At 33.8% G+C, this 16,012-nt stretch overlaps 2 protein-coding genes across 2 annotated transcripts; one reads left to right on the top strand and one right to left on the bottom strand.

The window, feature by feature from the left end:
• Positions 1 to 1,607: 1,607 nt before the first annotated feature.
• Positions 1,608 to 3,015, bottom strand: LOC145016973 (uncharacterized). The gene is made up of 4 exons (XM_078975108.1): positions 2,875 to 3,015; positions 2,349 to 2,534; positions 1,867 to 2,076; positions 1,608 to 1,770 (listed from the first exon to the last, which is right to left on the bottom strand). Exons 1-3 carry the CDS (start codon positions 3,013 to 3,015, stop codon positions 1,876 to 1,878), a joined length of 528 nt encoding a protein of 175 aa, XP_078831234.1. The 3' UTR covers positions 1,608 to 1,770; positions 1,867 to 1,875.
• A 4,542-nt stretch (positions 3,016 to 7,557) lies between these two features.
• On the top strand, positions 7,558 to 9,636 carry LOC145015694 (serine carboxypeptidase 1-like). The gene is made up of 8 exons (XM_078974168.1): positions 7,558 to 7,930; positions 8,013 to 8,120; positions 8,206 to 8,477; positions 8,558 to 8,803; positions 8,874 to 8,980; positions 9,082 to 9,177; positions 9,262 to 9,367; positions 9,502 to 9,636. The coding sequence occupies exons 1-8, from the start codon at positions 7,558 to 7,560 to the stop codon at positions 9,634 to 9,636; spliced, it is 1,443 nt and encodes a 480-aa protein (XP_078830294.1).
• Positions 9,637 to 16,012: the final 6,376 nt, after the last annotated feature.

Genomic DNA, 16,012 nt, shown 5'->3' with positions numbered 1-16,012 from the left:
GGCTTAACAGTTCCAACTTAACAGGAGTTAAGTCAGGGACCAAAACCACATAGAAACCACTCCAAAAGGACTATGATTCCAAAAAACTTGTGGTTTGGACTAAAACCCCAAAATTTTGCATACCACAGGGACCATTTTTGCAATTTTGTCAAAATATAAACAATAACTAAACCATTTTCGGTCAATGTAATATATATATATATATATATATATATATATATATATATATATATATATATATATATATATATATATATATAAAGCATATTAGTCATATCTGAAATTTTAAGAAATGTAAATTACAAATTTTTTTGTACAAATTATTTATACATAAATAAATAATTAATACAAGACAAAAGTCTAAATACTTGAATTAATGGATGTTATTTAGAAATTCAATTTGGAGCAAACTAACAAACTTAGCAAATGGTCAATGACCTAGCGGTACGGAGTGATTTTCTTAATTGAGAGGTCATGAGTTCAAATCACTTTGGAGATATAGATGGTTATTTAGGAGTATGTTAATTAGTTAGTTTACCGTTTCAAAAAAAAAAAAAAGCAAACTAACAAACTTAAAATATTAAATTCATGTATATAAATTAATTTATATTTCTTCAACTAGACAACGATATTAATTAATTTACAACAATAGTTTAAACATGCAATATAAATATAATGTCTAAACATAAATTTTTAATTTAAAAGGGATAATTTTTTTATTACATAATAATTAATAATAAAATCAAATAATTATTTTGCCACAAGAAATTATTTGCAAAAAAACTATTTATCATCACCGCTTTGTATGAGCACACATCTGATATATATATATATATATATATATATATATATATATATATATATATATATATATATATATATATATATATATATATATATATATATACACACACACACACACTACTAGAAACATGGGTTTTAGAGACGGGAGTATCCGTCGCTAAATGTTGTTTGCGATGGATCAGCGACGGACTCGCTCCATAGGTAATTAAGAAGTGGCTAATTTCTCAGCGAGGGTTTTGGCGACGGAGAGGTTTTTCCTTGCGACAAATTTAGCTACAGAATATCCGTCGCTAAATGTCACTCAACACATTTACTCGGGGCATTAACGACAAAATTTGATAAAGTCATTCCGTCGCTTTTCTGTCGCAAAATTTCAGTGATCAGTTTTTTTCCGTAGCAAATCCCTTGCAAAATTCATATATTGATTTCTCTTTTTTTTTTCGTCACTAATCTGTCGCAAACTTTAGATATGGTTTTTTTCCATAGCTAATCCCTTGCAAAATTTATACATTAATTTTTTTTTTGTTCCGTCGCTGATCCGTCACAAACTTTAGACATGATATTTTTTCCGTAGCTAATCCCTCACAAAATTGATGCATTAAAATACTTTTTTTATTCTCACCAATCCGATGCGAACTTGTAATATCATTTTTTTATTATGATTCTAAAAGAAAAAATACTACAATCATCAAATTTTTATACTAAAAAACATCAAATAACAATACAACCAAACATTACAATACCAAAACTATCAAAGTTTACTAAAGTATCATTCAAAAAACATCCAAAACCAAAACTATCCATATAACATCAAACTCCCAAAGGTTTAACTTCAAAATAGCATTTTAGCACCAAGAAATCCAAAGTATGCATCGGGAAATGAGTTTTCACAAAACATAATTTCAAAATAACATTTTAGATGCTCTCTTCATTTCATATCCATCCAATCATCTTCGGTTCACATTCCTATAAAACATTATTCAAAACAATCAAAAGTATCAAATACAAAAGGTTAACAAGTCATTCAAAAACATCAAATACTAATGGTTAACATCATATTACCTCTAATTTTCAATTTCTCATCATATTTTGCAAGGCTGCATACATCTTCTCCATTGCTTCATATTTTGCATCAATTTGTTGTTGTTTGACATCTATTGCTGCAGCTTTCGCATCCATTTCCTCACGCATTTGTTGATGTTTAGCTTCCATTTCTGCAGCTTTAGCATCCATTTCCCCACGCATCTCGTTTCGTACACGTTCATAGACAACCTAAAGTACAATGCCATGATAGGAAACTTTGTAAGTACAATGCCATGATAGGAAACTTTGTAAGTACAATACCATGATAGGAAACTTTGTAAGTACAATGCCATGATAGGAAACTTTGTAAGTACAATACCATGATAGGAAACTTTGTAAGTACAATGCCATGATAGGAAACTTCGTAAGTACAATACCATGATAGGAAACTTTGTAAGTACAATGCCATGATAGGAAACTTTGTAAGTACAATACCATGATAGGAAATTTTTATAAAGTACCTCTTGGGATGTTATTGTACTAGATGTTCCTTCCAAAAAGCTCGCTGGATCAGACACAGATCCGAATCCATATATTCTTCCTTTCTTGACTCCTCCGGAAACATCACACCATGTTTCATTATCCAAGAGGGGGTGGCAACTAGTATCATCACCAAACTTAGCCACCATAGCACTTTCATAAGCCTCCTATTATAGCAAAAAAAATATGAAACAACAGAAACATGAAATAAGGAATAGAATGGTTCATTTCATTCCATTAAATTCATAATTAAGGAATGGAATGAACCACTTCATAAGCCTCCTATTAATTAATACTCAAACCTTTTATAAAGTTGATTACTACTTACAAAATACTTAATTACAACTAGGCAGAGGATAAAACATTTAGAGATAATAATTTGTTTCTTTTCTTTTGTGAGTTGATTACTACTCACGAAAGATTTGGTTTCTGTCAATTTGTTGCTTTAACGAAGTCATTAACCCGAGTAGTAGGAAGTTTTGTTTCCTAAAAAAGAATTGAAAATACCTTAACTTTAGCTGCCTTTGGTGTAATGTACTCTTGAGTAGACCGTTTAGTGTGCAACCTTGCATAAAGTTCAACTCTTGAGTAAAATGTTAGGATTCTTTCGAGAAAAACTAAAAAAGTTGAGGGTTTATTTGGAAGCATTTAGAAGGTTGAAGGTTTTTTTTCGGAAAAAAATACAAAGTTGAGGGCTTTTTCAGAAAAAAAAATGAAAAAACACAAGGTTTTTTGCAGACAACTTTTTTTGGAGGTTTAATCTGGAAAAAATATAAGGTCTTTTTTGAGATTAACCCTATTATAATCAACAAATTAATGAAACTACATCGTTGTTTCTTGCATTTATACATGTTTATAAAATCTTTTAAGTTGCATTGTTTTTTTTTAATATAAAACTAACTATTTGATCAATTGTTGAAATTGAAGGTCTCTTTTAGTAGATCTTATTAGGCCAGCTGATATAAAGGAGCTTTGTTCTGTTTTAGTGGTGTATGCAAATGAAGCTGCAAGAATGCTTGCAGGTAATTGTAACAAAATAGCAATGTACTTTCATTTATTTTTGTTTATTATAAAATATAATATCTTTACATTCTATTTTTTTTAAAAAAATGAGTTGTTTATTTGTAAAAATAAAGATGATCAGAGAGAAAGCTCAACATTAAAAGAAGAACCTGAAACTGAAAAAGTGGTGGCAGATAAACCTTCAAGTGGGGCCCACAATGATGATGATGAAATGGGCCCAAATGGGTCGGGTTCAGATGGGCCAGATGGGTCAAAAGGGAGGCCCATGTCCCCTGGAACTTTAGCATTGATGTGTGATGAACAAGATATGGTTGCCTACACTCTACAGGACTTGATTATGAATACAAGGCGATTAATCTGTTTAAAAATGAGCAGCACAGTTCTGTTAACAAACTTATTTCTTTCAATTCAAGACTCGTAATCCAAATTCGCATGTTAGAGTAACTGTTAGACATAGTTTCATAATACATATCTTTTGTTATATATCTCTAATAATAAATTAAGTTAAGACATTGAAAATAATAAGAGTATAAAACAAAACTCAAAAAAGCAAGGGACAAAACGGGAAACTATTATATAAACGGAAGGTTAATGTAAATGAAATTGAGAACGTCTTGTTAACTCTGACCTGTCAATCAATTACTAGAGTTTTTATAGTAAATCAAACTATATATATATATATATATATATATATATATATATATATATATATATATATATATATTAATGATATTAATTTTTATTACTCAAATTGTCTAATCTTTTTCATTTTGATACTGAACACCAGTACAGAAACACAATGCTCTTCATTGGCTAGAAGTGATTCAGGAGGTCAAAGTCAAATGGAAAGTCAACATGAACAAGTCAACAATGGAACACATATGAAAATCCCTTTTCGTGCTGAAAATGGAGAATTAAAATTAAAACAAGAAAAAGAGAGATAAAAAGATTTAGATGGAAAACTTAGCAGTTAGCAGCAGGTCAGGATGTTCGAAGAGTCTTTGCAAACACCAGAATCAGATAACAAGTCTTTCGGGGGGTATTTTGGTAATTTTATATGTAGAAGAAGAAGATTATGATTCTGTGCCCTTGAGACAGGATCGGTCCAAGCCGATTTGGGGCCAGGGCGACGACAAAAATGAGGCCCCTTAAACAAACAAATAATTGTAGTCAAATAACTACAATTTGTAGTTCAAATCTGAGAAGCTTCTACCAAAACACAAATAAGACCCACAATGAAACTTTTTTATTGATATCTTCAAATGAAACATTCTATATTGATCCATATATCTATAATAAGAATTTTTATGACACCACATAAATCTTTTTATTACGACAAAGACAAACAAATAAAACTAGCTTAAGAAGCTGGAGTAGATAGTAGAAAGAAACTAAAGCAGCCAAAATAGAGGCCAAAAAAATAAAAATAACAACCAATCAGGTAGACAAAGCTTCTAAAACAACCCAGTTAAAAGTGTCAAAAGGATTTTATTGGAAACAACCCAACACAACATGATGTAGAACTAAAAGATGAGAGCAACACCAAATTATCAGGGCAAATCTTTCTAATGCAAATTAAGGGCAAAATAGAGTTTTTTGGTAAAAACACGTATACTTCCTAATGTAATGACATAAGTCATAAGAACATAGCAGCCACATCTCTTGATACACATACCCCAAAAGGAAGTGAAAACTTATAATATTAATGAAATAACATTCAGGGTTAGGAAGCTAGTGATTCTTCCCTGTGGTTATGGAAGATCATAATTGAGACAACTCATGAAAATGCAACTAAAGATGACAATTTTTTTTAATAATCATTACCTATTGTGTTAAAATCTTTCAAAAGTGTATAAAATGTTCATTTACACTTAATATTTTCATTAGTTTTAGGGAAATGTAATGTTTGTTTTTTCATGGTTTTATTTCAGATGACCAAATTAGCAATCATCCCATGCACTGTTCTTTTAGAGACTCTTTTCTTCAGCAAACAATTCAGGCTAACCTTTTTTAACTTTTCTTTTTCTTACCATTTTCTCTTCAAGATTTGCTTTTCGGAAATTTCTTGTCCATTCAGACAATTTTACCCTCATGAATCATATTTGAGGTGACTTATCACTTTTTACAGCAAGAAGATCCATTTCTCACTTACTATTCTTCTCATGGGAGTTGGTATTGCGACTGTAACTAACCTACAACTCAACATGTTGGGCAGTGTTTTATCCCTGCTAGCAGTCCTTACAACTGGTGTTCCTGAATCCTTAAATTCTCATAAATTGGATGACAAAGTATGATGAATCAAGCCCTAAATCAAGTCCTAATTCTAACTTTCAGGGTTAGTGATGTATATAATGCTGAGAGATAAGAGGGACATCGATTGAAAAAGCAAAAATGAGAAATTAAACCCTAACAAAGTATATTGTGCAATTGAACTAAAACTAAACCTAATAGGGATGAGATTTACCTGAATCCGAAAGTTATCGAAGAATACTTTCAGCTTAAAAATGCGGAGGTTGCCGGAATCGGGTGAATAGTGTCGTCATCGTCATCTGTTCAAACAGAGATTGTGAGATGGAAGTGGGTTAACAGATTGAAGGGAACTTCTATGCCGTCATCTGTTCAAAATTCATGTCCAGAGTCCAGAGTGTTTTAAAAGAACATTCAAAGATGGAAGTGGGTGAGTAGTGCTGGAGGGAAGGAAATGCGTACCAGAAATTCCAATGCATTTCGTGAAGATGGAACTGGGTTGTGCCAATTTCAGCTAGAGATTGGCGATAGAAAAAACAAAACGCGCGTACCCACAATATAGTTTCCGTCGATGTTCTCTCGCTAAACGTGTACCAGCTGGTGCAATTTTTTATCCGTCGTTGAACCCTAGCTAAGGCCCTTCATTTTTTGACTGATTAGCGAGGGATAGTGGTGCATCGATAAATACTTGCGAGATCCATAGCTGATCCCTCGGTAAATCCTCACTAATATTCCACATGTTAAACAAATAAAATAACTATCAAAAACATGGTAGATCCGTCGCAATTCCCTAGCTATAAGTCTAAATTTTGCTAGAGAACAAATCCGTAGCAAAATCCATAGCTGAAACTCAAGTTTCTAGTAGTGATATATATATATATATATATATATATATATATATATATATATATATATATATATATATACACACACACATAAGTAAGTTCATGCGAAAACATAAATATTTTGCGAAAACACGAAAACATATTTTCTCTTATAAAAATCAAACACAAGTACTATAAAAATTAAATTTATTATGAATAAATTAAAGATAATAAGTTTACATTAGATTGTGTTATGATAATATAGACTTAAAGGAGGTTTTAACAAGTATTATTTTTTCACATCTTTAACCATTTTTAAATTCATGTTTTCATAATAAATATATCAAAAATCATGTTTTGCTAATATGAAACAATTTCTCATATGTCATTGATTATCATGATGTACCTCAAAGTTTGGATGACTTATTGTTCAAAATATAATAATGAGGTGACACAATTTCATAGTTTTTTTTTTTTTTTTTTTCACGTTTTGCAAATTATATTCATTTTTGCATTAACCCTCCCCCCCCCCCCCTCTCTCTCTCCCTCTCACTCTCACTCTCTCTCTCTCTCTCTCTATATATATATATATATATATATATATATATATATATATATCCTGGTTTGGTACTAGCAACACGTACTTTTTCTATACGCAGTGAAAAAATTATCAAATTTTCGATTTTTTACTTATTTTTTCTATATCTGCAACACCTATTTCAACATCGTCAACACCTACAATGTATTCCTACGTCGCCCCAGTTTTGGACGAGGCAACAACGGTGACCCTTTTTCGACGATGACCGCACTCTTTAGCGGTGACCGGTATCGCCACAAGTGATCACGTTTCTTGCAGTGAAAATCAATGTTTTCATTAATTTGAAAACAGAATTGAAAATAACATAAACTGTGTACATATTTTTTTTAATACTTTCATCTATTTCAAAACAATGAAAACATTGGTTTTGTCAGTGAAATTATGAATGCAACAAGAACATTGTTGTTGTTTCCCATAACAATTCGTATTTTTATATATTGAATGTTTCTATATATCAGTATATATCACCTAAGCAGCGTCAAAACGAATCTCCAAACAATGAAGATTGCTTTTCTTCTATCGATTCATTTCAGTCTATTAATTTTCGTTCATTGCTATGGTGGGAACGGATATGATCCTCTTGAGAACGTGTTAAGAATCCAACGTTCTAAAAGATCAGTACATGATCCTATCAAAAACAAAGAGCTAAACACCGAGTATTCATACCCACCCGTATATGTGGGCCCACAAGACGGGTTGAAAGATTTCGACAAGATATCATCTTTGCCAGGTCAACCAACTGGAACAGATTTTGACCAGTATTCAGGGTATGTAACTGTGGACCCACACCATGGGAGAGCACTCTTCTACTATCTTACAGAGTCACCCTTTAACTCTTCCACCAATCCTCTTGTACTATGGCTCAATGGAGGTATTTATTTATTTATTATTATTATTATTTTTCATTTTTAAAGATTTTTTTTGTTCAAAAACTAACCTGTGAATCGCTGTAGGGCCAGGTTGCTCCTCGTTTGGAAACGGGGCCATGATGGAACTTGGGCCATTTCGAGTCAATGCAGATAATGTAACCCTTTCACATAATAAATACGCATGGAACAATGGTAACAATCATATATCTATGTATATGTTTCAAAAAAGAGCATTTTAATTTTTAATTATGTTATAACGATCGATTAACCTCTGCAGTTGCAAATGTACTTTTCTTGGAATCCCCAGCTGGAGTGGGATTTTCTTACTCAAATACATCTTCAGATTATGAAACCGGAGATATACAAACAGCACAAGATTCGTATACATTTCTAGTAAATTGGTTAGAAAGGTTTCCAGAATACAAAAGTAGAGATTTTTATATCACGGGAGAAAGCTACGCAGGACATTACATCCCACAACTTGCACAATTAATTGTTCAAAACAACAAGATCACTAATCAAACTGTCATCAACCTCAAAGGAATTGCTGTAAGTCAGAAATCCTGATGAGTAACGCTAAAGTTGATGATAATTAATGTTCATGTAATCAAGTTGTGACATATTTTCAGCTTGGAAATGCTTATGTGGATTCTGAAACAGAAAACACAGGAATGTACGATTACTTCTGGAGTCACGCGATCATATCTGATGAAATCCATGAAGGAATCATCTCCAACTGCAATTTCTCTGAGGCTGGAACCATAACTGAAGCATGTGAAGATTATCTAAGTCAGGCTAAAGCTGCAAGAAGCAACATCTACTTTTATGACATCTATGCTCCTTTATGTTCGTCATCAAGCAACAGCACTCCTTCAGTAAGCTCTTATCTAAATACACACGCATCTGGAAATTAAATCTTGACATGAATTCACATCACTGGAACAGATATCAGAATTTGATCCATGCACAGGAAATTATATCGACTCATACTTGAACATAGCTGCGGTTCAACAAGCCCTTCATGCAAAACCGGTTTACTGGGAATCTTGCAAGTAATACTACTAATTAATCTTAAAATTAAAGTTCATAATGTGAGAATCTTGAATCACGTCATCTTGATCAATTTTTATAAATTTCTTCTATCCAAATACAGTGATTTCATAGGCAAACACTGGCAGGATATGCCGTTTACAGTCTTGCCAGTGATTCAGGATCTAATGGCTAGTGGAATCAACGTTTGGATATACAGGTAGAAAATCTAATGTTGGTGTGTTGTTGTGGATGCTTATCTGATTATAGCTTAAATAAAAACTAAAACTCATAAAACTTGTAGTGGAGACACAGATGGGAGAGTACCTGTGACAACAAGTAGGTATTCAATAGACAAACTAGAAACTTCAGTGGAGAAACCATGGTATCCATGGATGCATGAAGATGAGGTAGAAAGCCTTCCATTTAATCATCATTTTTATATTTCTTTAACTAAATTTAACAAAATGATGGGAGGGAATTTCTATTTGTTTTTAAGGGATGTTTTGGAACAGCTAACTCACACACCCACTACTCTATTTAGGTTGGTGGATACGTTGTTGGATACCAAAACCTAACGTTTGTGACAATAAGAGGGGCTGGACACTTCGTCCCAAGCTATCAACCTGCTCGTGCACTTGCATTCTTCTCTTCCTTCTTAGAGGGAAAGCTTCCGTGAACAGTTCCTTCATTCACATTCCTACCAATTACTAACTAGAACTTTAAGAATAATGGGTTAAGAACTTAAGGCTGATCTATATCATCAAAAGTACAAATTCTAGATTTATGATAAGATTACTTGGAATCTTTGTTGCCTCTAAGTACGTACCCGGATTATGCTACACATGTAAATTCCTTTTATTGCTTGCCTCATTTATTCATATTTGTTTTTTCACCTTTTTGTGAAGAAAATACAACCAACCATGGCATGAATTGATTACGATAAAGTGGTAATGAAAAGCTCCGGACTTTATGTATATCCGTGGGAACACAAACGGATAAATGTGATGCTGACAAATATAATGATAGATACATATGATAGGAGCATTTCTATATAAAGTACAAAGAGTTGGTGTGCTGGAAAACTATTACCATGAATAAGAATAACAATATGACATCGTCTTAACGAACCCTAAACTGACATGTATGATCTACTGGGTTGGTAGGCCATGACTCCCTTTTAATGAGTTAGTTCAATCTAGACAAACTTATAGAAATGGTTCATGTGGTTTTCCATATTCTCAAATTTTGTGCCAACAATTTTGTCGATACATGGATGGTTCATGTGTTTCAATTCCTGCACGGTTGATCCCATAGCCAGATGAAATAAAATTTCTACCCTTTATTTATTTTATCTTTGTATGTAACTTATTTTCAATTAAAAATAATAATAAATCCCTTTACTTCCCTCACTCCTAATAGCACTCATCTCCCTCCTATTCAATTTCTCCTCTTAGGTGGCCACCATTCCCTCTCCATTTCCCCTCTCTGTTTGTTAGTCATTTTGTGAGGTTAAAGAGAAGCGCCACCATCGTCGCTTCTTAGGAATAGGAGGTGAGGACTTACAAGGCATCGATGATGTGTCTTGATGCACCGCCTCAGTAAGGGGGGGAACTGATGGTTCCGGTGATGAAGAGAATGAGCACCACTATCATTGCTTTTAACATGTTTCTTAGTAAATAACGTGTACTTTTGCTTCTCTTTCAACTATAACCCTAAAAAAACCTAGTGCAACATCTTGAGTCCAGTAATCCAAGAATTATACATATATAATCATTTAATTTCTTTTTATTCGCTCAAAATTTGAAATTGCATATTTAATTCGATGGTCACCAAGTATATGTTTAATTCGTTTGGCATTAAGAATTAATTCGATTAATGCCATACCAAACCTAACAAATTGATTTGATGGTGGTTATGAAATCAAAATGTGAAGTTGATGTTCTTGTTATGATTTTAAGTTTAAGAAATTGTTTATGGGTATTACTTTCGGTTTTGGAATGTAAAATAGTTTTTCTATTTATGATTTTAGGATACGGTGGTGGAGGAGGAGGGAATGGGTGTGTGAGTGGGGTGAGGTGGTGAGGCAGACAATTGGGATGGAGGAGGAAGTGTGGGTGGTAGACAATGGTGACATTAGGTGGTGGTGGTGGCAGTTTGTGTTCTTGAGAGAAAGATGGTTTTGTGAACTTGAATTATGTTTTGTGAGCGTAAAATAATTAAAGAAAAAGGGAGTGATAAGGAACTATGTTTTGTTAGTTTGATACATATTTCTTGCAAGTCCCTAGAAAAATGGTTACCGATGGTGGCGGTGGAGGGGAATGGAAGAAAGGAGTAGACAAGGTGTGGGTGGGTTGGGTTGGTGGGTATAAGTGTATGTGGGTAGGGGCAATGTTGTAAAAAACGTTCGATGTTAGCTAGTTGGTGGATTGAGGTTAATTGATTAATCGGACAGGAGAGATTAATCGGGGACCATAAATTGCTAATCAGTTGAATTTTAAAAAAGAAAATATAACTAATATCATAACAAAGTTCGTAAAAACCACTAATATCATAACAAAATAAGTTAATATGATTAATATAATACTAATCATTTCTTAAATAGTTTCTACTAAGATAGAACTTCAAAATGTTAAAATTTCATGGTATTCTACTTTGTCACTCATTATTTAGGCATGGATTAATCGTTAGGCGCCCTTTAGTCGACCAGGTAGTGCCTAGGGATTAATCGGGACCTAGTCGGGATTTTTAGAATATTGAGTAGGGATATGGTAGGCCTTATTGCTTTAATAATTATATAAATCAAATATACATAAAAAATATAAAAGATATATAAAATGTATAGCAATCTTTTCATCTTGTTAAGGGACCAACCATGCACAAAATTGAAACCACTAAGACCCTCCATGTAACGAAAAAAAGTAAGGAACGAAACTTGCAAATATGGAAAACCATGGGACCATTTATATAATTTTGTCTTCAATCTATTTAAATACATTGTGGTCTAGTAGGGCACTGACCTCTCTATGAGTGTAACATTCAGTTCATGTGAGCAATTGTCAAGTTTAAAATTTCAAAGGATTTAACCATACTCATGATGTGAGGAATGTATGTCACGTTGTGAGGGTTTAATGAGTACGCGCATCAATTTTGGGCTCACAACGTGAGCACATATTGCCTCACAATGTGAGAACTGCCTGAGAGGAAACCCTAATTTTGGGGTTTTTATTTCCGTATTTAAAGGAAGTAAGGGCTAGGGTTAGCCCACCCTCAGCCTCCATCACATCCTTACACTCCACTTTGAAACCCTAGCATCCATATTTGATCTTGAAGCTTATTTGTGGTTATTTTAGCCATGGAAAAGAAGAGGAAGAGCATCTATTCCACTATTCCTGCATTCGAGTCTCACCACCAAGCATCTGTACATCCTCTGGACTTTTTGTAAGTATCAAGTTTATTGCTTTATGAGTCCATAAGCTTAGATCTAAGTTTTTATGCTTAATCTTTCATATACAAGATGATATAGTGGTTGAAACCCATAAAGTTTCCAACTTTATGGATCTCTAATATCCCAGTAGTAGTACAGTTGCTAGATCTGGAGTATGATTGATTTTTAAGACTCTTGCATGAGATTTGGTGTCATTTCCTTCTTCCGTTCCCTAGTTAGTGTTTGGTACATGCATTGGATAAGCATGTCCAAAAAGCCACGATGTTTAAGATATTATGGAGTAAATAAGACACTATGGAGGATTTTGTTGCTTGGCCAAAACAAGATTAAGAGTTTCATTAAGAACTTCTGATCGGAGCGCTTAGGATGTGAGCACAATGGGTGTCACGATGTGAGGATGGCATTCCTTGATTGTTTTGGAGTTAATAGGTCACGACGTAACCATTAGGGGTCACAACATGACTAGTGGATTATGGGACTTTTGAGTGTGGATTGATTTTAACTTTGACCATGGTTTGACCATGTTTGATCTAAGGGTATTTTGGGTATTTGAGTTGTTTTTGAGATTGGTCTCAATTGATGAATAAGTAACCAATAGAGCTGATATTTGGAGCAGTGTCTTGTTCAACGATCTTTTCATACTAAGAGATGAGTTTTCCTCACTGTGCCTGTGGGTCGAAGGAAACAATGTTGGCCCACTGAACCATGTATCCTAGTTAGAGGATGTTGATATTTTGTATTGATTTAGTAACTTTAAGTCCTGATATCTAGGATGTTTATCACACCTTCAAACCAAGGATGGCGGAAACGTCCGGGGGTGGAGGACTTCATGTATAGTATCATAACAACATTTGCAATAGTGATTAAAGTAAACACAACCAACATAATTATAATTGAAAGAGTTACATCATTGTATGAGTTTTACATGTTTCCAAATCAATTACATTATGTTGACAAAATGAAATGTTTGACGCCTTAACGTCCCATCCTCAAAAGCACTTGGTTACCTGTTTAGTGATATCCTGAGAATACAAGTTGTTTGAAAAGTGTCAACACAAAGGTTGGTGAGTTCATAAGCATTGGTATATAGTTATGAAAACCTATTCTTGTAAAATTGGTGTTCGTTCCAAAAAATCCAATATTTTCTTAATACGAAAAATGCAGTCTTAAAAACCTAAGACCAAAATGTATACTTAACATTCCTTGCTTATAGTAATTAATGCAAGTTTTAAATCGACATAAACTCATTTGATTTCCATGAAATTCCCCATAAATCCTATGTTTGTAAATACTTAATGTGAGTTATTATAACCATGCTATGACCTAGGTGGCCTAAAACAACGTTCTTCAGACATCGGTAAATGTTATGACATTTGTCACCCCAGACTTGCCGGTCTAGCTGTTGCATGCAACTAAGGTGTGGGTTTGTCAGAACCAATATAGATCTATATACAACTATCACGCTCTCCCTCCAGGTGACTTTGGTTACAATGCATGACTTATTGGTAAAGCGAAGTGAATATCTCACAAAAGTCATTAACGAATTTATGTGTAATGTAATAAAAATCCCTTTTGTATAAATGTACCCTTTTTGGTAATGAGTGTGTTATGTAATGTATCATAAACTATACATATTTTAGTTTATCAAAACAAGGGTAGTAGTAGTAGTAGTATACATAAACTATGCTGAACATGGTTTATTCAAATGTTTGTATGTAATGGATGTACTTTGATTACAATAATTTGTTATTCTCTATGTTCTATATATCAAAAATCCATTCGTCAACTGATGCATGTCTATATACTAGGATAAGATGTCATATATTTCAATAAGATATAGTCACATAAAGATATACACCTTGCTCAACATGTTACAAGGTGAAATGAAATTGATAGCATTTTTCTGATGATAACATTTTCTATTACTATTCTTAGAGAAATTGTAGAAAAATCATCAAAGGTCCAAATCAGAATCCGTAAATTCTGGGAGTTTTGAAAATGTGACTAGTTTTTTCATAAATTTTCTCATGATTTTTAGTAACTTCTAACTTGTGTGAAAAGGGCCATAATCACAAACTGGTCTGAATGTGTTCTTGAAATGATAAGCAGTTTTGTAAAAATCACCATAAATTGTAGAAAAATCGTATGGAGATGTGCAAGTAGTCATTTTAAAGATAAGAACTTGAAATATATGCAACTAGTACAGTTTTGAAAACTAAAATGTTTAAGTCATCCAAAACAGTCCGTGAATGGAGTCCAACTTTTCTGATGAAAGCTGTTGGAAGAGTTTAGTTGTGTTCTTGTTGGTTTAATTTGTATTCCCCCCCCCCCCTTAAAACTTAAGAAAACATGAAAATATAGGGGTATTAGCTCACATAAAATGATTTCAATAGATGATTGTTGGAGAAGAGAAGTGTTCAACTCAAGAACACTTGAAGATGTCTTGAAGATTTCGAGAACCTAACATGAAGGTGAAGATGTTTGTGTAGGATTTCTATGATTTGAGTAGAAGGATGTGTAATAATCAAAATAAATATGATGATACTTACCAAAGGAAGGAGAAAAGCCTTGGAATATGCCTTGAAGTTCTCGAAATTGAGATAGAAAGATGAGAGAGTTTGGAGGGTGATTCTTGGTGGAAAATGAGAGAATGAATGAAGTGTGAGGAGAGAGGAGGGATGTTCCAGCCCTAAGAATGTGGAAATAGATGGAAATGATGAGAAAGTACATTGAAATGACCTAGGCATGGTGTAAGGAGTGTGGTTGGTCATGGAGTGGGTGTGGGTGGTTGCTTGTGTCATAATCTAAAGATAAGTCAACACTCCACCCTCTTGTACTTCACCCACTAAATATTGGATAAGATTGGCATTAAAAACGTGATTAATTTTGTATTTTGGGTTTTCATTTGTTAAAATAAAGTTTTGGGTGAAAATCCCGCGTTAAAATGATGTAAAACAGGCCTAAAATGCTAAAAATATTGAAAACCGGGCAAAAATTGTCAATTTCTGAAATTCTGGGCCGGAGGTTCGGTCCCAACCCTTAGAACTGAAAGTAGATGGGGAACCGAGAGTGGGGTTCGGTCTTGGAAGAGTAACCGAGAGAAGGGGAAGGAGGACCGAAGGTGCGAAAGGAAGGAAAGGAGCCGAAGGCGAGGCTCGGTTCATGTGAGTTTCGGTTCAGGCGAGGCTCAGTTCATGCGAGTTTCGGTTCAGGCGAGGCTTGGTTCTAAGAAGGTTTCGGTCTCAGGAGGTTTCGGTTCTTCCTAGTTTCAGTCCGAGAGGCTTCGACCCTTAAAGGAAGGTTTCGGTTCTTTACGGCTATTTTATCCATTTTTACCCCGTTTTAAGCTGTTTTCGACCCGGTTAAGGGTTGGGATCACCCAAATGTTTACAAAAAGTCACGGGAACGTTTGAGAGAGATTTAGGAGAGATTTCAAATATAGAGAGATAGAGTGAAAACGATTGAGAGAGGTTTTGTTTGTGACATCTTTGAGTGTCCGACTTCGCAACGTAAGGTCCGTAAACCCCGTTAAGCCATGTTTAAGGGTCCTACACACTCCCGATGAGTATGCAACATTGTTTTATCAGTTTGGTTCATTACTTACCAC

Source organism: Lactuca saligna, chromosome 9 (genome assembly GCF_052625555.1).
Source record: "Lactuca saligna cultivar CGN05327 chromosome 9, ASM5262555v1, whole genome shotgun sequence".
In the NCBI taxonomy this organism is placed as follows: domain Eukaryota; kingdom Viridiplantae; phylum Streptophyta; class Magnoliopsida; order Asterales; family Asteraceae; genus Lactuca; species Lactuca saligna.
Note: the sequence above shows the minus strand (reverse complement) of the source record. Positions and strands in the feature narration are given on the sequence as shown.